Source organism: Hemibagrus wyckioides, linkage group LG11 (assembly GCF_019097595.1).
Source record: "Hemibagrus wyckioides isolate EC202008001 linkage group LG11, SWU_Hwy_1.0, whole genome shotgun sequence".
Classification (NCBI taxonomy): domain Eukaryota; kingdom Metazoa; phylum Chordata; class Actinopteri; order Siluriformes; family Bagridae; genus Hemibagrus; species Hemibagrus wyckioides.
The window spans coordinates 14915271-14937161 of NC_080720.1; the positions used below are offsets into that span (position 1 = coordinate 14915271).

Below are 21891 nucleotides of genomic sequence, written 5' to 3' on the forward strand. Positions count from 1 at the left end.
TATCAGTATTAAAGGTATCCTTTTCAGAGTATAGTTGGTATGAGGAATTTTAAAACCTTTACTCATTTTAATTTGTTTTGTGAACACACACTCATATGTTAACCCGTGCTCACAACATTTGTTGATTTGTGTCCAGCTATGTGCATTGGGGATTTTTGCTAAGTGGTACTGACAGCAAAGACAAATTGGAAGAAAGATTCTGAGTAAATGAATGCAGAAAAATAATGAGTGCAGATGCTTCCAGACAGATGTACTGCAGCATATAGTTCAACAGTTAACATTATGCTATCCTGTATGGCATGTATAAAAATGTAAATCAGGCCCAACAAGAGGATAATATTTATGTGAGACTTTATTGCTTTTATTTATTGGTTTATTTAACAGGGACATTGCACATTAATAAACATTACTGTAAATGCGGCAGAGTTAGCCTAAAGCTATTTATCAGGAGCTTCATTGTGGTTTAACAGGAACAGCGACAACAGTGACATCTCTATTTAGACTGATTGGAAAAACATCAGAAAAGGTAAAGTACATTTAACTTCATTCCACATTCACATGGCAGTGTTTATATCTATTTAAATTGAAATCTATGATAAATTGTGACAAACACAAAAAATACATAGAAAAATATTCTATAATTCTGCATTTAATTTTTATTAGGGATCTGATAGGTGATGTTCTGTATGTCTCAGTCTTCATTTAAGGAATGATATCTGGGATTTAAGTTGAGGTAGCCAGTCTCTGAAAGGAAAATCGTGTGAGCTGAAAGGAATGTCCTTGCACAATCAGTAAATATTGTTGGAAATTGATGCAGTAGTGATATATGTTAGGAATAACAGAAACTGTTCTTCAGGTGACTAATGTCAGTGCAGGATATGATCAAACAGTCAGCAAGAATGGCAATGCATCATTACAAAGAAAATAATTGAAATAATATGTTAGGGCTTTTGTAGACAAAACAATTGAGAGATTTTGGACTGACATGTTATACAGTGCTCTCTATCACTGTCATCATAACACAACTCAGGAAATATCTTTTGGAAGAGTTATGTCTCTCCAGTACAGTTCCAGAGACATGTAGGATCTATGTCAAGGTTCACTGAAGCTGGTCTCATTGTGGCTAAGCATACTATGACAATTTGTTCATTTTAATTTGCCATAATTTGTATTCCCCCTTCTGTCTGGGTTTCTCTAAAACAAAAAGACATGTTATAATGTTATATCCAGGTTCTTAAATATGAGCACATCTGGATGGACTGTGAATAATGACGTACATCACTCCATGAATTTTTCAGCTGTGTGTTGATTTGCAGAGTGCTGGACAGGATTTGGAAATTCCTGAGCTCCTGTGACACACCACAGACACAAGCCCAGCACTCAATAGCTTCAATCGAATATGTTAAATTTTATTTGCAAAAACAAGCAGGTCTATTTCACTATTTCATGGAAATAGCCTGCAGTTAGGATTCAGGCAGGGCTGTAAGTAAGGAATTCTGGGCTCCCTGAACGAACAGTGATTTATGCCCATAACTCTTTATTTTTCTGTTCTGAAATGGCTGATATATCTTGAGAATTTCCATTATGCTGTATGAAAATGAAGCAGCTGCTGCAAATACCCAAGCTCAATACATTGACACAAGGTGGATCTATTGTTAGCACTAAAGCCAGTTAGCTAACCACTGTTAGAATTTCCTTCAATTTCATGGAGGTGTTTAAGCCCCCAGCACGAGAAGCCTGTAGAATTAACATACTACTAGCTTTTTCATTTAAAACATTCACCATTTCTTCAAAAAGAAAGTGGTTATAACCACTGGCCTCACCTTGTTCTGCCGTTTCTGAAATCCTTATTTTGTTTGTTTGTGTTTTTTGACAGTCAGATACTGGCAAGTCATTTAGGCCACTTATCACACTCAGTCTCACCAGCCATGGACAGTGGGGGAAAAAACTTTATTTTGGACATTTTTATCAATACTGTAGGATTTTGCTTAAATTCTGTTTCACTTAGTATGTGTCATCTTATTATTCATACAACAAATCAGTCATAGCAAGAGGCTTATAGACTGCTGGAATTTTGTGTGGCTCCTCCATGGGCTGTGGAACTGTATAACTGTCACCAGCTTTCACCCAACTAGCAACGGTCCAAGACTCGAGGTAATGTATGTGCAGTGTCTAAACACAATTATAGTCTGATACTAATAGTGCATTTTGTTACACCAGATTTGTGATCACAGCTAAGCTGATTTTCTATTGAAACTGATTTTTCAATATTCAATTTTTCAATTTCACCATCTATTGTTATATACATTAGGAAATAATCACCTGGAGTGCCATTTATTTAAAAGATTCGATATCACCATAGGGGACTAACAATATGCACCCTTGGACGCTTTCTCTTGCAGAAACACATCATAGTGCAATATTTGTAAAAATGTTATTCTGGTGCTGAGGGTAAAGAAAGCTGATTGCTCTAACATTCCATTGAGAGAAAGTGTGAATTGGGACGTTATCGATTGTAATGAAGCATGTGGACATCTAGTGGAAGTCTTGGGTAAGTTTGTACGCTGATCAAACGGGTATAAATATCGTGATGGTAGTGTGCGCTCTCAGTGTGTGTGTGTGTGTGTGTGTGTGTGTGAGAGAGAGAGAGAGAGAGAGAGAGAGAGATGGGGGAGGGATCGAGGCTTCTCTTCAAGGACTTTCCTCTCATACTAACGTCAGTTGTAGGACCGACTTCAAAATGCACAAACCCTGTAAGTAGTCAGATTTGTGCACCTTTCAGACATGAAATTTAAAACTTTCTATTTCGTAAGTTTAAAGATTACGTTAAACATTTATATGCCCCTGTCAAAAGTGGGGAATAACTAGCCTAGAACTGTCAAAGACGACACCGCTTTATTTTGCATTTGGTTGCATTTTTGTTTGCTTACGCACGGTTTATAGTTGACCTCTCTGGCTGAGACATTTAGTACTCAGCATGCCTGAAGAAGACGTGTGCTCCACCTAGGAAAAAGCAGCACGCGCTGTGGAGAAGTTCCCGTGCATCCAGACGTGGCTATATCATGGAGGAAACCCTTAAAGAACAATACATTTGGGCTCTCAACGAGTCATGGAGAAATTACAGCTTCGGTAACGACTCGGATGCTGCCAATCAAACGGTGAATCCCCTGAAGCGCAATGAGGAGGTTGCCAAAGTGGAGGTCACGGTTCTAGCCCTGGTCTTGTTCTTCGCCCTAGCGGGGAACCTGTGCGTTCTGCTCGCTATCCACACGGCCAAGCACGGCCAGTCGCGCATGTACTACTTCATGAAGCACCTGAGCATCGCAGACCTGGTGGTGGCAATCTTCCAGGTGTTGCCCCAGCTCATCTGGGACATCACATTCCGCTTTTATGGGCCCGATTTGCTGTGCAGGCTTGTGAAGTATCTCCAAATAGTCGGTATGTTCGCCTCCACCTACATGCTCGTGCTAATGTCCATAGATAGGTGTCTGGCTATCTGCCAGCCGCTGCGCTCCTTGCACAAACGGAAAGACCGCTGCTACGTGGTGTTGTCCTGGGTGCTCAGCTTGCTCTTCAGCATCCCGCAGGTGTACATCTTCTCTCTACGGGAGGTCGGATCTGGAGTGTACGACTGCTGGGGAGATTTTGTGCAGCCTTGGGGCGCCAAAGCCTATATCACTTGGATCAGCCTTACAGTCTATATCATTCCTGTGGCTATCTTGAGCATTTGCTATGGTCTCATAAGCTTTAAGATCTGGCAGAACTTTAAGTTGAAGACCAGGCGCGAGCAGCAGGTCGTCACTCTGAGTCCCACTGCTGCGCGAAACGGTGCGCTTTTGGCGCGCGTAAGCAGCGTTAGACTCATCTCCAAGGCCAAGATCACCACAGTCAAAATGACGTTCGTCATCGTGCTGGCTTACATCGTGTGCTGGACTCCGTTTTTCTTCGTACAGATGTGGTCGGCGTGGGATCCAGCTGCGCCCCGTGAGGGTGAGTTCCTTTTCGTGAGTGCATTGGGTAGCGCGCGCTGGCGCATCTTTTTTTTCCGCTCAGCGCGTACACTAAGTATGTGAGTGACTGGAATAAAAAAGAAATAAAAATGAAAGACAGAAAGAAAAGAGGCCACCTCGAGTAAACAGCTTCTCTCAGTAAGTTTTGCGGTTACTATAAGGGATTCTGTTTCTCATGTTTTTTATTTGTTACTCATTTTTTGACGTGCGCGCGTCTCCAACAAGCACTCTCATGTATTTTAGTGAGTTCCGATTTGAGGATTGTTTCTAATATAATCACGTCACTGGTCTAATACTGCATAGACCTACTTACTTTATCATATTTTAATTGATAAAAAAAAATTACATACGACATAAGATCAATATTCCGCTGTGTAATTCATACCTCTCGATATTTATCCACGTTTGGCTTGTTTAGGGCTACACACCATACAACCATATCTGATCTGAAAGCAATGATAACAGAGCAAATTGAAAAGAAAACGGGATTTGTGTCTTGTCTTATGTGTGTGTGTGTGTGTGTGTGTGTTACTTCTAAATACGTTTATAAAACAAGCATACTACAAATATATGTCATACTTTAGTGTACATTTAATCATTTTTTTAATTAAATAAACGAAAATGTGCATTTAAAGAAAAGCTTAATACCTATATAGTGAAGTCTTTTAAAATGGCTATATTTTATTTAGACTGGGTTTCTTACAGTTAGTCTGCCACAGCTGTTAGGTCGATCACTACTGACGACTGTTTTACTTCGTATAGTAAAACGTAAATATCACTCCAGCTCAACCACATACTCGAAGACCTACAAAGGCCTTGGGCATATGCAGTCTATTAATATTTAGCAGGAGTGCAGCCCTTTAAGTCATGACTGTGTGCAGCATGAGAGATAAATCATGTTCTACAATATCTCACCAGTCCAGGGATGAAACCCATGATGCTGCTGATAAGGGCTATATTTCTCAAATGATTTCCAGCAACGGGCAGTATTTCTAATATTCCAGCACAGTGCTGTGATAAATGTTATGAATGATTCTTCAGCCGAAGCTCTTAGAAAGCACTGGAGGTCAAACTGGTGACATATGAGGAACAGTCTACATTACACAACAAGTTGAGTTCTGTGTTAGAACTTTTCTAAGTTTAATAGTGCAAAGTACTATTGAGTTGCACAAATACTGTTAATTATTCATAATCGTGTGATTTAATTGTATATATATTTTCAGATTTTAGAGGACCTTCTTACCTTAAAAATCATTCCTTAATTTATATTGCTGCAGACTGCAGTAAAAACTCAGATATTCCTTTAGAAATTCCTTTAAAAACACAACCAAAACACACTCCTCAGTTTCCATGAAACTATACACACCATCTAACCAAATTTAATTTTAATCACTACATACTCTGGGTTTTTAACATATAAAGTCATTTGTTTTTCAGGGGTTTTGCTGCATGTCCCTTTTGCAACCTCGTAATAACAGAAAAAGTCCCATAATGATAGATCTGTGTATCATCTTCCATCCATGCATTATGATGTTCTTTGATGCTGAAGAAGAAGAGACCTATGGTGCAGGGTCTAGCGGAAGCTGCAGACAGTCATTATTAAAAAGGAAGATGGAGTGAGTGAAGCTCTGAGAGTATAGCCATTAAATCATGTACAGCTGTAGTTTTTAACTAGAGGCTAGTGTTTAGTGGTTGGTGTAATTATGCAGCTGCTTCCCATACCACACTTCTAGCAGGATTTTCAGCTTACACATTCAGTTGTTATCAAGATCAGACATTAAATGCGGTTGCAATAACAGTCACAGTCTCAGAGGGTTGCGGTGCTCTGACTCAGATGTAAATCGTGCAAGTGAGCTGCAAAATAGATATGAACAAAAATTCATTTGTCATTTGTAGATATAAAAAATACCAGCATTTAAAGTTTAACATTGTTCTTTTTGTGTCAGTAGGTGGTCAGAAGATTTCTTACAGGAAACAACTGATCGTTCCGTTTTTTTCTTATTTTCTGTGCACCATGTTATCTAATGTAAGATTATTATATATCCAGATTTTTAAGCAGAATACACATCCTTAGCTCTAAAATAACAACACAAACTAAGACTATAATATTAATGAGTCTGTGTTTTAGGCCTGGGTGTAGTAATAATAATAATAATAATAATAATAATAATAATAATAATAGAATGTCTATATCAGCTTGATTAATATTCAAGAATAATTCATGTGGTGTCATGATTTCCTCTGATGATTCCCCATGGTTTTGGGTAAAGTAAGTAATGAGCTAAATGTGTGATGATGGCTGAATAAGAGAAGATTGAGCTTTATCTCCCCCTGTGTAGTCAAAGGCATGCATTGGATACATCAGAAAAGCAGAAATATTCATATGTGTGGCAGAGAAATTATATCTCCTTTATGGAAGGTTCATGGTGACAATTTGATTTTGTATAAACTTAAAAAATGGATTATATTCCTCCGGTCATGTTGTTAGAAATGAATGAAGTGTCTGAGGACCCACTAATAGCTTATTCCTTAGGATAAGTCTACCGATAATGCTGTTTAAACCTTAACTGATTTTCAGTCAGACTGGACTGATATGACTACAGCACACTGTGGTGCCAGTCGAATTCCTCTTATGGAAAGAAAGCGTTTATTGGATAGAGCTTGCAGATGAGAAACTGCATGTAATTGGAATTGTCATGGCACGTCAATCCTACAGATTTATATAAAGAAAACTATTGAAGAAGAAAAAAATATTAATATAAGGAAATTGATTTGAATGACAAAGTCCACAAAGCACACATATTCAACTGCAATTTGTGCAAGAGGTAAAAAAAACATTCCATTATGTTTTCTATCAACTGACCTCTTGTACATTGCAGTTGAATAAGTGTGCTTCGTGGACTTCAATTTCCTTTAAAGAACATTTTTATCTTAGTAGTTGAATGAAATTGGTTTACAACAACAAAAAAGTGAAACTGTGCTCATTGAGCTACAATATTATTTTATACATTTTGCAATTATTATATGTTTTTACTATATTCTTTGTAGCGTCTATCAGACCTGTCTATATACTGTGTACATCAGAATATTTTATTTTTAAAGCTATAAAAGTATAAACAACCTGTATGCAAGCTTATAATCTGTGTAGTGATTGACTGAATGAGGGTAGTGACTGATTGAGGTGAGCGAGTGATGCAGTGTAAGTGTGAGTGATTTACTGAGTGAGTGATTCAGCTATTGAGATCAGCGAATGATTTACTAAAGGGAGTTGTATGATTGATCTGAGTGAGTGATTTTAAAAACGACAGATGAATGAGTGAAATGAGTGAATGATTGAGTGAATGTTCACCTGATTCTGTGAGTGATTGATTCAATGACTGAGTGAAAGATTCAGTGATTCAGAATTTTATTCATTCAGTGAGATGAGTGAGTGAGTGAGCGAGTGATTCAGCAATTGATTCACTTCGTGAGTGATTCAATGCGTGATTCAGTTGCAAAGTCCCGTGAGAAATTATATAAAAGCAGATATGTTTATATCTCTTTAAAACCATTAATCAAACTGCAGACACAAAAGAGAAATGACTCCTCCAAGTGCTCTGTTATCACAGCCAAAACAGGATGTAGCTCCAAAGCAATCCAGGTTATTGATGCTTGACATGACTTTGTAGCTGCTGATCTCTGTTGCTGAACTTTATTCTTTAGCCCTGAGAGACTTACAGTTCTAAGACTTGGGCTTGGGACAGAAGAAAAATTCATCTCTCTCATGCAACATCCACTCTGCTGAGTTGATCCTTTGATTCTCTTTGCCAAAACATTTAGACCCATGTCTCTAATAAGTCCGTTACCATGTGTTTACCATGGTCTGTCATCTCCTGTGCTTTGCCCTTCATGCTGTGAAAGTTTATTATTTCTTTAATGGCAGCTTTCATCCAAGCACACAATGAAAACATTCAATCTTTGCCAAAGCCCAGAAAACACTGTGGTATAAATTTCCCTTTTCGTTTAGACAGCAGTCATGTTCCGTTAAGGAGCATTAGTTGTAATATAGTCATGGCTAAAATGCAGACTACCTGAAGAAGGCTATATGTATAATATAATGTAAACTAATTGGGTTTAGAGAAGGGGCACATTACAGTGTGTATGAATCAGCCCTGTTATGATATATAAGGTGGGAGTTCATTAAAGAAAAGACACATGCTTTCTAACACATTTAAGCTTGCTCCTGTGTTACATAAAATGTGCAAATTGCTATGACATTTGCAATTTTCCAGGACAACGTCTTCTAAGACTAGGCGTAATCTGTGAACAATTAACATATGGACACATTGTGATTAACCTGGCCACTGTGGATGTGCTCTAAAAACGTTCAGATTCACTGGGCATCTCTTGACTAATGTCCAGATTTCACATACACTGTAGGGCCATATCATCTCCTTTAGTTCTTTTGATATATTAAAATGTAATTTAAATTAAAATTTAGTGCACTCACTACCTTTCTAAAGCAGTAAAATAGTTAATACTGTGTACTGTCTGTCCTTTGTTTTTCAAGATTTGCTAAAATTCTGTATTTTGCCTTCTTTTTCAGCCTAAAACAACAGCAGGCTAAGAAAACAGAGTGCCCCAAAAGAAGTCTAGGCTGTCCTGATGAAACTGTCTTAATTTGAAAAACTTGCTTTTTGAGTCAAGAAGCTTTTTATTGTGTTGATGGCAGTAACAGCATAGTGGCACAGATATTCTGTTGATGGTGGTGATGGCATGGTGGCACAGTGAGTAGCACTGCAGCCTCACCGCTTGCGAATTCCCTGTTTGATCCCGTGATCGAGTTATTAACTATGTGGAGTTTCACATGTCTGTATAAAATTCCTCCAGATTCTCCTGTTTCCTTTTACGGCCCAGAAACACACTAACAGGTAGCTTGGCTATGCTATTGCCCCTAGGTGTGAATATGTGTTTGTGTGATGCCTGATAATAACTATGACCCTGACCTGAAAATGTGAAGACTTCAGCAAGTCATTGCTGAATAATGTCTGTTATGTTGTAATGTGACAAGAATCAAGACCAGAATGGCATTTTAAATTATACAAACCTTCTAGGAAAAATTGGTAATGTTTTGACTTTCGTTCAAACTTTCTGGATAAATTAACACATTTAACTCTAACCATTTATAACCAAAAAAGGAATATTTTGTCAGAAAGAGGAAATTTCTATCTCATGTCAAAAGCAAATTAACAACAACAAAAAAAGCCAATAAATGCCAACGGAATGGAAACTACATAGAACATGTGGCTACATGCTTTAGATTCTTCAAACAAGTTCTAATATCCATACCATGTATGGAAGCATCTACTCAAGATGTCAGCCCAGGCACAGAGCAAAAAATGGAACACATTATTGATCGAAATGAATATTTTCTGCTTGTAGTCTCATTGACCAACATTATGAGGTTCATAGCTCCATGGACCTTTAAAAAAAATGCTGACTAATTATTCTTAAATAAACTGAGATTAAATCCTGGAATCTCATGGCTGCTGATTGTGCTTTATTGAGTTCAGTAGTTCAGAGAAATGAACTGTGTTTGTCTCTCCTCTGATAGCCATGCCCTTCATCATCTCCATGCTGTTGGCCAGTTTGAACAGCTGTTGTAACCCCTGGATCTACATGTGTTTTGCTGGACACCTGTTCCATGACCTGAAGCAGAACTTTCTGTGCTGTCCGGCATACTACCTGAAGTCCTCTCAGTGCCGCTGTGATCTGGAGCACAACTCCAGCCGCAAGAGCAACTCCTCCATTTACGTCATGAAGAGCACCAGCAGCCAGAGAAGCATTACCCAGACATCGTCCACATAAACACTGACGCTTATCACACATGAGGACTGGGTGTAGACCCATACAGATTGAAACAGTGATGTGCGCAGATGGTTGTAAACACACTGAGAGGAACCTAATGAAACTCACTATCAGAACACTGTTGGAAGCTTTGCCTCTATTGCTGTGATTACTTCCTGGACAAAAAAATAAAAACAGACCACCACCAGAATGAGATGAGGGTGACTGTAATGTCATAGCAGATGGCATGCTACCATAAATGTGGCCAAGAAAATGTCTGGCTCCAGATTAAAATCTGTTTGCATTTGGCTTCCAGTAGAGAGAAGCCTTTTTGAAAACCTATGGCTTGTTTTGTTTTGTTTTTATTCTCACCTAAATATGCTATTCAGTCAGTATTCAACATTTCATTCATTCTCAAGAAAAGAAAGAAGATATTTCATAGCTTACTTTTCTTGTTATTTAAAGTCATAGCTTGTGAAAACTGCATGTATATTGTGGAATTACTAACAAATAAGTTCAAGTCAATAATGAGGATTAGCCTCTGTGTCTCAGTATCAACTTGACAACATTAATGATTAGAAATTCACAGGTTTTTCTAATTATCTTCAGCAAAAATAGTTCTGTTTTTTGCTTTTTTCAATGATCACTGATAATAAAACCCATTAAGAACTCAGCATTACTATCCCTTTTCTTGATCATGACCTTGGTTGTATTCAGTAAGAGATTCTTGATCAGTTATATTACTAGGTTTTTGGTGTGTTTGTTTTACAGCCACATACTTTGTCACATTCATTTGCAGAGCACATTTAATTATACACTTTTGTCATGTCAAATCCAGACACCTTTGCTTTATGGGAGTAAAGATCTGTATGTTTCTCCAACAACACATGCATCTCTTCATCAAAATCATTTTTTCTCACATGCTGTATGCTGTTACAATGTCCTAATGTCTCATTTAAAAAAAAAAAAAAAAATCCAGCAGTAAAGTGATTGTTCAATGATTATACTTCCTTCAGTGTTTAATTCTATTCTATACAGACAGGTTTTCTTCTCAGTCAAAATGCTACTGAATTTTACTTCTGAAAATCATTCATATTTACTATAAATATAAGTCAGAATATGGAGTAATTTATTGAAAATAAAGTGTATGTGCTAATAACTGTGACTGTGACTGAGTGTTTTAATTTAAATCTGTTTGAGCAAAAGAAATGAGCTTAGTAAAATGTTCTTGCCTTGTTTCCTCCATAAAGGAGAAACATATTTAGCTTTTGTTGCGTTGACCTCCTTTAAAGCAGGATGTTCAGATATCAGAGGGGGTTTTTTAGCATGCCACTTTGTCAAGACATCACTGAACTCAGCACTAGTCTGCATTTGTACTTATTGTACTGGTGCGTACGCTGGCTGGTGAGTATAGAGAGCAGTGTGTAAATTTGGTTTGGGTGAACAATAGCACAATGAAGTGAGGCTCCTAAGAGCAGCTTGCTTATCTGAAAATCAGTAGGGAAAAAGCTGAACCCACTCACCTCTTTTCAGGCATGGATCATTTCCACAGACTTTTATCTACATTTCTCACTTTGTGTTTAGATAATAATCTCATTGTATTACAAATAAAACATTTTTACAGCATGAACATACAAACAATAGATTTTGTTTTTTACTTGGAAGGAAATTAAATCACAATAGATCATCTTTGGCACAATAAATAATGAATTTTGCAATTAATTCAATTATATCCAGTGCTCAGGAATCTCTCAGCATTCAAAGACTATTATTGTTCAGTATAAAATAGTTGAATTAGAAATGTATTAACATTATGACATTCAGAAAAATATCTGTTTATCTTTCGTAACACAAATCACACAAGTCTTGTTTTCATTTTTCATTTGAAAACCAAAAAAGAAATGTTCTATTATACGAAGTAACTTTTAAGATAATCAGAAAGATTCAGAAACAAAAAAAGAAAAGTCAAATATTTTTAATAAAAAGAGTAGAACAGTTTGACTTTCTAAGATATATTTATTTTGTGAACGGTCCAAATCACACATGTGATAAATCAAGACATCTAGATTAATTTAATTTAATTTAATTTAATAAAGGCAAAAACATAAGATTTGTTATCATTCCACAAGGTATTTTATCTTCTTCCATTTCTTTTTTGACACTACAGGAATACAGTAAACCTTTACCAAATAATAATGTTTCATTAACATAAAGAGAGAAGGCCTTATCACATAAACGCATCAGACATGTTGTCTGCTGTCAACTCTCAAATCTACTTCAACATAAATAGTTCTCTGGACAGGTAAGTACCTCAAGGTGAACTGCCTAAATACCTCTGATCACACCTCAATAAATGTCTAAGCAGCAGCATTCAGTCACCATTATGTACATCTAGTTAGTTTTCATTTATATAAAGGCAATGGGGATGAGGCCTAAGCCCATCAAGGTCTGACCTCTTTTATAAAAATAAAACAAAACCAAAAGAACACCAATTTTCCTGGCAGCCATCGTGAACATTGTTTTTGTGACCGCTACACCTCCTTGCGAAGCGCCACTCGTATGCTGCTGAATATTTTGCCCAGAGCCTCAAAGAAGGGGTCGCAGAATGTGTGGATGCAGAGCGAGTAGATTCGACTCAGGCACTGGGTTTCAATCAGGTAGCTCTTGATGCAGGGCATGACAGCCCAGATGTGGCAAAAAGAGATGCAGGCGAAGCAGAATCCCCACAGCAGGGCAACTGGGATCCCAAAGATGGCGGAGAGTATGCGGTAGCACCAGTACTTGGAGATGGTGAAGGTGGTGTAGCTGGCTTTCCACACTCCGTCCATACTGTGTGTGCCATCGGGCTCGGCAATCACGTCCTCAAAATCAACCTAAACAGGGAGATAAAGCATAACTGGTTACTCTTTAATAATAAGTAACCTGTTGACTCAGGACTATTTGACTCTATTGAGAGCAAAATGGATTTATTTACTATTTACACTCACCAGCCACTTTAATAGGAAAGCTTTGCATATTCATGCAATTATCTAATCAGCCAATCACATGGCAGGGGCACAGTACAAGATAAACATCATTAGTTTTGATTAATATTCAAATCAAAAATCAGAATGGGGAAAGGATTTGATCTCATTTACCTGAAAATCTCATTTACCTGGATTTGAAATAATTTACCTGACCAGTTTAACTGTCTAGTTTCTGTAAGCCTGTGCCCAGTGTAGCTTCAGATTCCTGTTCTTTCTTGATAAGAGTTAACCCCAATGTGGTCTTCTGCTCATGTAGCCCATTCACCTCAAGGTTGAATATGCTGTGTATGCTGAGATGCTTTTGTGCTCACCACAGTTGTACAGAGTGGTTTCTTGAATTACCATATCTTTCCTGTCAGCTTGAAACAGTTCGACCATTTTCCTCTGAACTCTTTCATCAATAACATGTGTCCACCTGCAGAACTGCTGCTCAGTGGATGATTTTTGTTCAATTTGTGTCACAGAATCAAAATGTGGAGCTCTAGAGATTCTTGTGAAACATAGAACTGTTGTGCATTTACAGGCTCCACATGAACAGATTATTTTGTTGATATTTGGAGGTTTTCTGTGAAGAGACATTTATTTATAACCAGTTATGGAAGGAGAAAGTACACTTGAGACTGCTGTGAATCATAATCCCAAGAGTTTCTGAAATAATCAATCCAGTCTGTCTGACACCAGCAACCATGCCATGATCAAAGTCACTGAGATCAAATTTTCACCATGCTGATGTTTGATGTGAACATTAACTGAAGCTCTTGATCTGCATTTGCATGGTTTTATGCATTACCCTGCTGCAACATGATTGCTGGATTAGATAACTGCATTAATGAGCAGGTGAACAGGTGTTCCTAATAAAGTGGTCAGTAAATTCATCTTCATGTCATGTTATTTTATGAGCTATTTTAATGGTATTTATGGGAATAAACACATTTAGGGATGCAGTCTAACTGTGTGCGTGTGTGTGTGTGTGTAAATAGGAGATAAATATAATGTGAATGAAATATTTGCAACAAAGAAAATGTTGTTTCCCACTATTATTATTATTATTATTATTATTATTATTATTATTGTTGTTGTTGTTGTTGTTGTTGTTGTTGTTGTTGTTGATGATGATGATGATGATATTAATATTAATATGAACATCATAAGCCTTTATTATGTATTAGACAAATACATCAAGTTTTTATGGTTGCAATATAAGTACATTTAAACCCAAACAGATTTTCATCTAATAATGTTAACATGAGGGACAACATTATTAGATGAGCTCAGGTCAGAAGCAACCTTTCACTATAAAAGGTCAGACTGTAATTGTCAAGTAATTCGTTCAGAGTCTCCCTCGCTAGCACTGTGATGCTTAGACCATATTTAATTTGTCGTATCTTATTGTCAAGCATTAACTTGACAGCATCGGCTGAACCAGGCATTTGTTTAAACAGAGCAGCTCTGAGGAAAAGGGACAAGCCACTGATTGAATTATTGGTGGTGGTGATATTTTCCAGCTATATCTCCTCAAATAATATGATTCACTTTTCTAACAGAGAACTGCAGCATATTGACTAGGTGATTTGTCTTCAACACATGAACTCCTGATAAATTCCTATAAGCATTAAGCTAGACTATTTCAGTCTGTTAAAACCCTGTGAAAAGCAACTATATTTATAACAGGACATGTACAGTAAGTCTGCTCTAATATAAGGAACTGTTTACATGTGTGACTTGTGAGAGCCTGTCATCATTGCAAATCCAATCAAATGCTATGATTTAATATTGTTACTGTACTATATTTACACACAGTCTGCAGATACACTCTGAAGACAACACCTGTCTGCAGACAGCACCTGTGTGTCTTCATTAGTGTAAGTAATCTTGAGCTAAATCAGATACAGTCTTGTAATTTCTGACAAGTTGCATTGCCTAAAAAACTAATGCTAGAACAGTATACAATGCTATAGATACTGTATCTCTCTATATATATAGAAAGAGAGAGAGAGAGAGAGATAAATTTATATACTGTCTTTTTCCAAAAAAAAAGTTTGTTTTTTTTACTTAAAAAGGTCCATATATGTAATAAATGAATTGTACCAAACTATATATATATATATATATAGTTTTTGTTTTTTTTGCAAAAATGGGTGAAATAAAATAAATAAAATAGTGGACTAAATCACTCAGTGGAATAAATCTATTATTTCATAAATAACTATACTAATGATCCAAGTGCTATATACTGTCCCTGCATATTAATGCAACACATGGAGGTTGCTATCAACATGAGTACACAGCATTCATAAAGCTTGAGTCATTCATCTCCCCCAATCATAATGCAGCTTCCCGTCAAAATACAGTCAGTAGTCAATACAGATAGTCTTAAATCAAAGTAAAACACTACCTTCCATGTATTCTGATTCAAGATTTATGATATGTATGTATTAGAAATTGAGATATGAGTAGAAAGGGCAACCGTGATCTAGCTGTCCCACCCTTATATGCCTTCCATAAATAAAAGCAGCATAGACTGGCCTGGCAGAAATATGTCTAAGGGCTATTTTTGGGTCATGGCTTGCAGCTACAGTACATAGAGCTGTGCACGCAAACAGATCTGTCTCCAAGGACTAACTTAAACCAAATTATTCGTAGTACTGTCAGTTAAACAGTCATTAATGAAAACACTTGTTTGCATGATTAATCAGAACTGTTCTGTAGGAAACAAAGCTAAATGATCTGGGAATACTGACACTGTGTGCATTTGAGATGTTATGCTTTTAACATGCTAATTTTGATATTTTCTGCATTAACCTCAGAAGACCAGAAATCCTCATTAGTGAACCAGGCCTCTGTTCCATATTCAGCTGATTGAAGTACACTGGATTAAAGAGTGGTGTGAACAAAGCTTCCACGTACCTTCACGACATCCTCATTAATTTGCTTAGGGTCCCTGTTGATCAAGTCAATCTCTTTGGCATGTCTGTCCATTAGGATCTTCTCCTCATTGATGTTGTACTGGTTTGCCATGGTGGTAGCCACGGGCCCTGCACTGGCAGGAATGAGAGCAAAGTTGAGCCAAGGAAGGGTCTGAATAAAGGAGATTTGATGCCCTTGCAAGCAAACAGCTAAACAGAAAGAGTGTGTGAGCAGTTGCCTCTGAACCTCACGTCGCTGATCTGAGGACACGCCTGGAATGTTAGAGGACAGCTGCACTAGACTAGCCTCTATACTCTATAATGGGTCCCTGTCTTTCACTGCCTCCCACACTCGCTTTCTCTCTCAACCCCCTTACTTTACCTTGTGCCACACATCATTTACACTCTATATCATGTGCACCCTTTGTAAAGGCAGTGTTTAAAGAGAAATCCAGTGGCCATGTCAGATTTAACACCTAGCTGTGAGGTCAACCAGGCAGGAGTTGCACAGTGGCATAAATTTCCGCTAAGGGGTGATAGTTCATGAGTATACTGGAGATACAGCCACTACTGTTAATTATCTCTTCTTATCTCTATCTTCAAAGAGAAAATTGTTGGCACCTAAGAGCACAGCTATTTGAAATAAAAGAGGCCTCATCCAAGGTTTAATTGTGACAAACCCATCTTATCAGTGATGTATGAAATATGAAATATGATGTGCAATATGAAAGAAACACAGTCTCCCTGAAGAGCTCTTTCAGTGAAGAGAGACAGTGCAAAAGACTTCAAGTGTGCTAGTGGAAGTACTTAGAGCTAAACATTTATTTTAGATTTTAAGCATAAGAGAGAACCATTTACATACATTAGTGTTGCTTATGACAAAATGTCTTGCATTAAATATTGGTTATATAACTTCTTTGTAAACAAAAAAAGAAATTATTGTGTAAAAGAAGCACTGAAATCGATTCACCCATTTTACTGATTCATCTTCAGTAACCAACCGGGGGTGAACCCTGGTAGCACAGGATGCAATTTCTCACCATTCAAACATACATTCACACATTTTCAGGCATTTTAGCACAGCCAATCAACATACCTGTGGAATATTTCGGACAGTGGAAGGAAACCAGAGAACCAGAGACCCAGAGAAAACCAAAACAATCACAGAGAGGACATGTGAAACCTCACACAGTCCCAGGTTCAGGAATAATAAAATAAAAACAGAACTGAGGCAGCAATGCTACCAATGTATTATGTATTTCCTTACATTATTGATTAAGGTATATGATTATGACAGATATAATGTGAAAGATTTTAATGAGCCTATTCCTGCATATGCTGTCAGTCAGACAATGAGACATTCACAATGAAAAGTCAAAAATTATCATTGTCATTTTTGGTCACATGGAGAAGAATATCTCCACTCAGGGTCAGTATCAATATGAATATCACATGCTTTATTGAATTTAAGATTCAAGGAATAGCTTTCTGATTGTCATCATACTGTATGCAGAAAAAGCTTTCACGTTATCATTCATTCATTTAAATCAATTTGTCTTTTACCTACGAAACATACGTTTTAATCACAATGCATTTTGTCATGCACACATGCTGTCTACTTTACTCTATACTACATAATTCTGCATAAATGATTCTCTCTTGTGAGACATTGTCATCTTCACTACATATTCAATTTTATGTATTTCCACTAGCAAGCTTGAAGTGTTAAAAAATCTTGAGGTGCTGTTCATAAACACAACACTCCAATCACGCTCACTGAATTTGCTGTGATTGCACATGATACACTGTACAATACAGCACACTGATAAAACAAGAGTGTTAGACAAGAGCTGTAATCAGGTCCAGCTGATTCTTAAGACTTTATTTTTAAATGAAATAAATGTTTTAGCCAATGTCTGCAGTATATTATGTGTCGGTGTGAGTATTTGCAACACTGTTGTTCTTTATGAATATATTATACGAATATACATGATGATTATCGAAAATCATCATGTATTTTGGATTTCAGTGTAAATTTCCAGAACTGATAAGCTTTCTCTCATGCTATCATTGAGATCCTGTCCCGTCAAGCATTACTAAATAATAATAATATGGCTTATTTCATTGAATAAATTATCATTTTATGGGCATATAATAGGCAGACATAAACATGCAGCTAAAAATAAAAAGCAATAAAACCACTGAGCAAGGATTTCTAATATCTAATCATCAACATTTGCATTTGAAAAATGATTATAAAACAAATAGACAAAACAATTCATATAATACTACACTACCATTAAAGTCTTCATGAGTTTTCAGTTTTTGTCCTATTCGTTAAACTGAGTTTAAAACAAGCACAAAATAAGAACAGTAATGCATTTTGTTTCTAAAACAGATCATTTTTTTTATTTGATTCAGTAAGGCTAAATACATTTTCACACATTGTGATATTATGTACTGTGTCCTCAGGGGGCATACAGTATGCACAGACAAATAACATAGAATCTTCTGAAGAAACATTATCTTAACAATAAGTTAAGAACAGCTCTTAATAAAACAAGGTAAACATCTTCCAGCTATCTAACAGAGCCAACAGAACTCACATCCATCCTACATAAACCTCAAACTACTATTTAGGCTTAGTAGACCAGTGAGTGTAACCATTGCAACTATTATGTCACAAGTACATTAGAATTCCTATATAATTTAACAGTAACTATGTTAAAACACAAACTAGTCACAGGGCAGGTCCTTTACCACTGAGTCTCATCAGCACTATTACAGTATTTATGAACTGCTGTCAATCCAGCAGAACACAATGGGAATTTCACTGACATGAAAAAGTAAACTAGTCTCCTACTTCACAGATATCATGGCAGATAATGACACAAAAAGTGTCTTTGCTTTTAAGTGAGAGATTGATTTGTGTTTCCTAATGAGAGAAATTACTTACACTGCGATATTCTTTACACAAAATGTCTATCTATTTGTGGGGAATATAATTGCAATATTCCACACCAGACATGGTTTCTGTTGATAAGCCAGCCCTAGAAGCCTCATGGCAGATAACAGAATGCCTCCTGAATCTTAAACGGCTCCATGTGAATGCGCTGTGATTTATAACGCAACACTTTCCAAAGACCTAAATGAGCCTTGTAAAATTCAATACCATGTCCAAAAATAAAAATCAATAGCATCCTCTTCAAAATTAGCATAAAGCCATTGAAGTTCCATGTTTGTGGAAATGCTCAGGAGAAGTTCTGATTCTCAAATAAGAAGTAAATTCATCATAATAAAATATGCATTTCCCCTCCTCATTATTCTGTAGCACCAGAAGTAAAAAAAAAAAAAAAAACGTAGAGGGAAGCAGCATTGCTGCTGGTCTACTAATGAGAGAAATACTTGCAGTGTTCTGTGAGCTTGGGTGGGTTTCGAGTCTCAGTGGAGAGGTACAAAAATACCCCACACAGTTGATGGCTAGACATGCCAGAGTCAAATGTTTATAACAACAGGGAAGTAAATGTCATGGCTTCACCTAGCAAAAGCTGTATAAATGAATGAAACATTTTTTCCATAATTGATTTTAAAAAGGTGAATCTGTATAAATACATTTAGTTGTCTAGTTTTAAGTAGATAACATTTTTCTTTCTTTTTTTTTTGAAAAGGATCTAAAGTAGAAAAGTCTGGAGTAGAATCTTTACCCCATTGTTTTCTACTAGTCTGAGCAGTTAAAGTGTAGGAGTGCAGAAAAGTCAGAGATGGATTTAGTAACTGGGTGAGTTGGGACTATAGTATGCTAGGCTTTTGTCCAGCGAATACTGAATGACTCACAGCTTCTTCCAATACTGCTGAATAAGGGAGTGATGGTAAGATCCAGCACACTGGCCCACACAACTTTTACCCAGTGCAAGTTGGTCAACAGAAGTTGCACACTGGGGACTACAAGCCTGGAAGAAGAGATCACACAAAGATCACACTTCTCTGACCACTCATATTCAAATATCAATACTTGATAATACTGCAACAGAAAAAGCCCTATTTAGAAAGAAAAGATTAAGTAAAAAGTTAAGAGAACTTAAATATGAAACATTTCTATTTCTACCTCATATATGAAAATAGTAACAATAATAACAATAGTACAATAACAGGAATTTATTTTAAATGTGTATGTAGGCCAGTAATGATCAAATTTAGCAGCCTGAGCAGCTGGGAAGTTTTTTTTCTCACTTCCTGTGCTACTTTACTCACCAGATGTGCAAGAAACTCAGGATGGAGAAGAGCAGGCCAGCTAACAGTGCTAAAGGCACAGCTAGCATCAAGGTAATGAAGTGGTAGAGGTAAAGCCTGGATACCTCGAATAGAGCATGACTCCATAGCCACACCTTATCGAAGCTGTGCACTGACTCAGGCTCTGCAATCACGTCCTCGAAAGTCACCTAAGTGAATATATACATGAGCTCTATTTTCTTGCCATCAGATAGAAAGATTCAGCTGCAAACTGTAAAGGATACCCAGCAGTACAAGATCAGGATAACAACCTTTGTTAAAATGTTTTTTGGAACTGGAAAATTGTGCCACACTTGACACTGTTAGTGTCCCTCAATATAGAGAAGTATCTTATTAATATTGTCTTTATTAATATTCATATTTAGGGCATGTCAATCATAATTCTAAGGTAATTTTCTTTAGCTTGTAGTTTGTAATACATGCTGATTTTGTATTCCTGGCAGTGGCACAAGTTGGAGTCAAATTCCCTTCCTAATGAATTGACATTAGCCATTAATGAAAGTGCTTTGGCTGTATAATGAAAATTGAACACCTGTGTACCTTAGAGACTTCTCGTAAAAGACTGAATTTGTTCGTTGTTACGTTAATACCCTATGTGCATCAGAGAAGGACATTTGATTCAAATTAAAACATTGTCTGCTATCAAACAGAGGTTAAGTAAGATCAGCAAGACTATTTGCTTAGGGCATAATAGGTTCAAACCCTGGGGAGTCATGCAAAGCCACTATATAACTGAAGAGGGCAGTAGAGCACCATAACATAATCATAATTTTTCTGTTTAGAAATATGTTTCTATGCCTTGTTATAGATCAGTGTATGTTTTCTTCTAAAACAATATGGGTTTTCTAAATGTGATGTGATGTGATCCATTCATCTGGGTAACTCACGTCCAAGCTAATGGCATTTACACAAATGGATCATACATGAGCATGCTTAGGATGTCATGTTCTGTCTGTACAAGTAGGTTACAGATGAAAGCCAACACTTTATGTTACGGATACGTTACCTTAAGGAAGTCATTAATTCGCTTGGGATCCCTGTTCATGCCTTCGTGAGTAGAATCCGTTCTGTCTTGGTTCCTTGTTTGCTCCTCCACAGAGATTCCCAGAACTTCCTTGGAATAACTTGCATGTTGTCCCACAAGAGAAATTCCCACTTGTTCTTCAGTGACTTCCATGTCAATCCCTGTGTTTATTAATGTACTGTCCCAATCCATAATATGTTCCAGCTGTGGTTTGTTTCTGTGGATTCACTCTGGTCTCACTCTGGTAATATGGCTAATAGAAGAAGGAAGCTTGAACCCTGAGGGAGATGTTAGGCCATTAGCACCAAAGTGAGAGCATTACTGCACTTTCTGTCCACTGAAGAGATGAATCCACATGCTGATACTTCTGGCGCTTCAGGCTCTAGCTGAAATACTATCAGCGCCTCAATGAGATGTTCATTAAAAGTGACAGAATGGAATTCAGCATCACTCATAGAGTCACAGAAAAAGAGATCTCTTGCACCTTTTATAAACATGCCTTCTCTATGTGTGTGTACCTCAATAATTCAAGTTCTACTAATTGTATGTATTACACACTTACTTGAGGACATTTAATGATTTCTGATCAGGAGTTGTGTGTTTTGTGCTTCATGGATTAACCAGGATAGAGAGATTTTGTAAAGCAACTTATACCCACCACTTTTCCTTTCCACTTCAGTTAAAGTCTTCCTTGGCTTATCAGGCCATGTTTATGTTTGTGGCTCTATAGCACTCCCTGATGGGGAAACACTGGTCTAACTTTCTAATGGTTAAAATACAACAGTCTGGGAAAAAGTAGAAAATAGAAA

General features: G+C 37.0%; 3 protein-coding genes across 3 annotated transcripts; 1 reads left to right on the forward strand and 2 right to left on the reverse strand.

Moving 5' to 3' along the window:
* Positions 1–2602: 2602 nt before the first annotated feature.
* Positions 2603–11745, forward strand: oxtra (oxytocin receptor a). Its single transcript, XM_058403080.1, has 2 exons — positions 2603–3990; positions 9604–11745. The coding sequence occupies exons 1-2, from the start codon at positions 3063–3065 to the stop codon at positions 9855–9857; spliced, it is 1182 nt and encodes a 393-aa protein (XP_058259063.1). The 5' UTR covers positions 2603–3062; the 3' UTR covers positions 9858–11745.
* Positions 11746–11826: 81 nt separating this feature from the next.
* On the reverse strand, positions 11827–16039 carry cav3 (caveolin 3). The gene is made up of 2 exons (XM_058403082.1): positions 15770–16039; positions 11827–12709 (listed from the first exon to the last, which is right to left on the reverse strand). The coding sequence occupies exons 1-2, from the start codon at positions 15878–15880 to the stop codon at positions 12368–12370; spliced, it is 453 nt and encodes a 150-aa protein (XP_058259065.1). The 5' UTR covers positions 15881–16039; the 3' UTR covers positions 11827–12367.
* Positions 16040–19567: 3528 nt separating this feature from the next.
* Positions 19568–21274, reverse strand: LOC131361440 (caveolin-2-like). The gene is made up of 3 exons (XM_058402524.1): positions 21065–21274; positions 20020–20207; positions 19568–19718 (listed from the first exon to the last, which is right to left on the reverse strand). Exons 1-3 carry the CDS (start codon positions 21272–21274, stop codon positions 19568–19570), a joined length of 549 nt encoding a protein of 182 aa, XP_058258507.1.
* Positions 21275–21891: the final 617 nt, after the last annotated feature.

Excerpts from the sequence above, each read along its gene's own strand:
- cav3 (XM_058403082.1), bottom strand. The coding sequence starts at position 15,880 with ATGGCAAACCAGTACAACATCAATGAGGAGAAGATCCTAATGGACAGA. Across the intron at positions 12,710-15,769 it reads TTAATGAGGATGTCGTGAAG|GTTGATTTTGAGGACGTGAT; the intron begins GTACGTGGAAGC and ends CTCCCTGTTTAG.
- LOC131361440 (XM_058402524.1), bottom strand. The coding sequence starts at position 21,274 with ATGGATTGGGACAGTACATTAATAAACACAGGGATTGACATGGAAGTC. Across the intron at positions 20,208-21,064 it reads GAATTAATGACTTCCTTAAG|GTGACTTTCGAGGACGTGAT; the intron begins GTAACGTATCCG and ends ATATTCACTTAG. Across the intron at positions 19,719-20,019 it reads CTGAGTTTCTTGCACATCTG|GCTTGTAGTCCCCAGTGTGC; the intron begins GTGAGTAAAGTA and ends CTCTTCTTCCAG.
- oxtra (XM_058403080.1), top strand. The coding sequence starts at position 3,063 with ATGGAGGAAACCCTTAAAGAACAATACATTTGGGCTCTCAACGAGTCA. Across the intron at positions 3,991-9,603 it reads TCCAGCTGCGCCCCGTGAGG|CCATGCCCTTCATCATCTCC; the intron begins GTGAGTTCCTTT and ends CTCCTCTGATAG.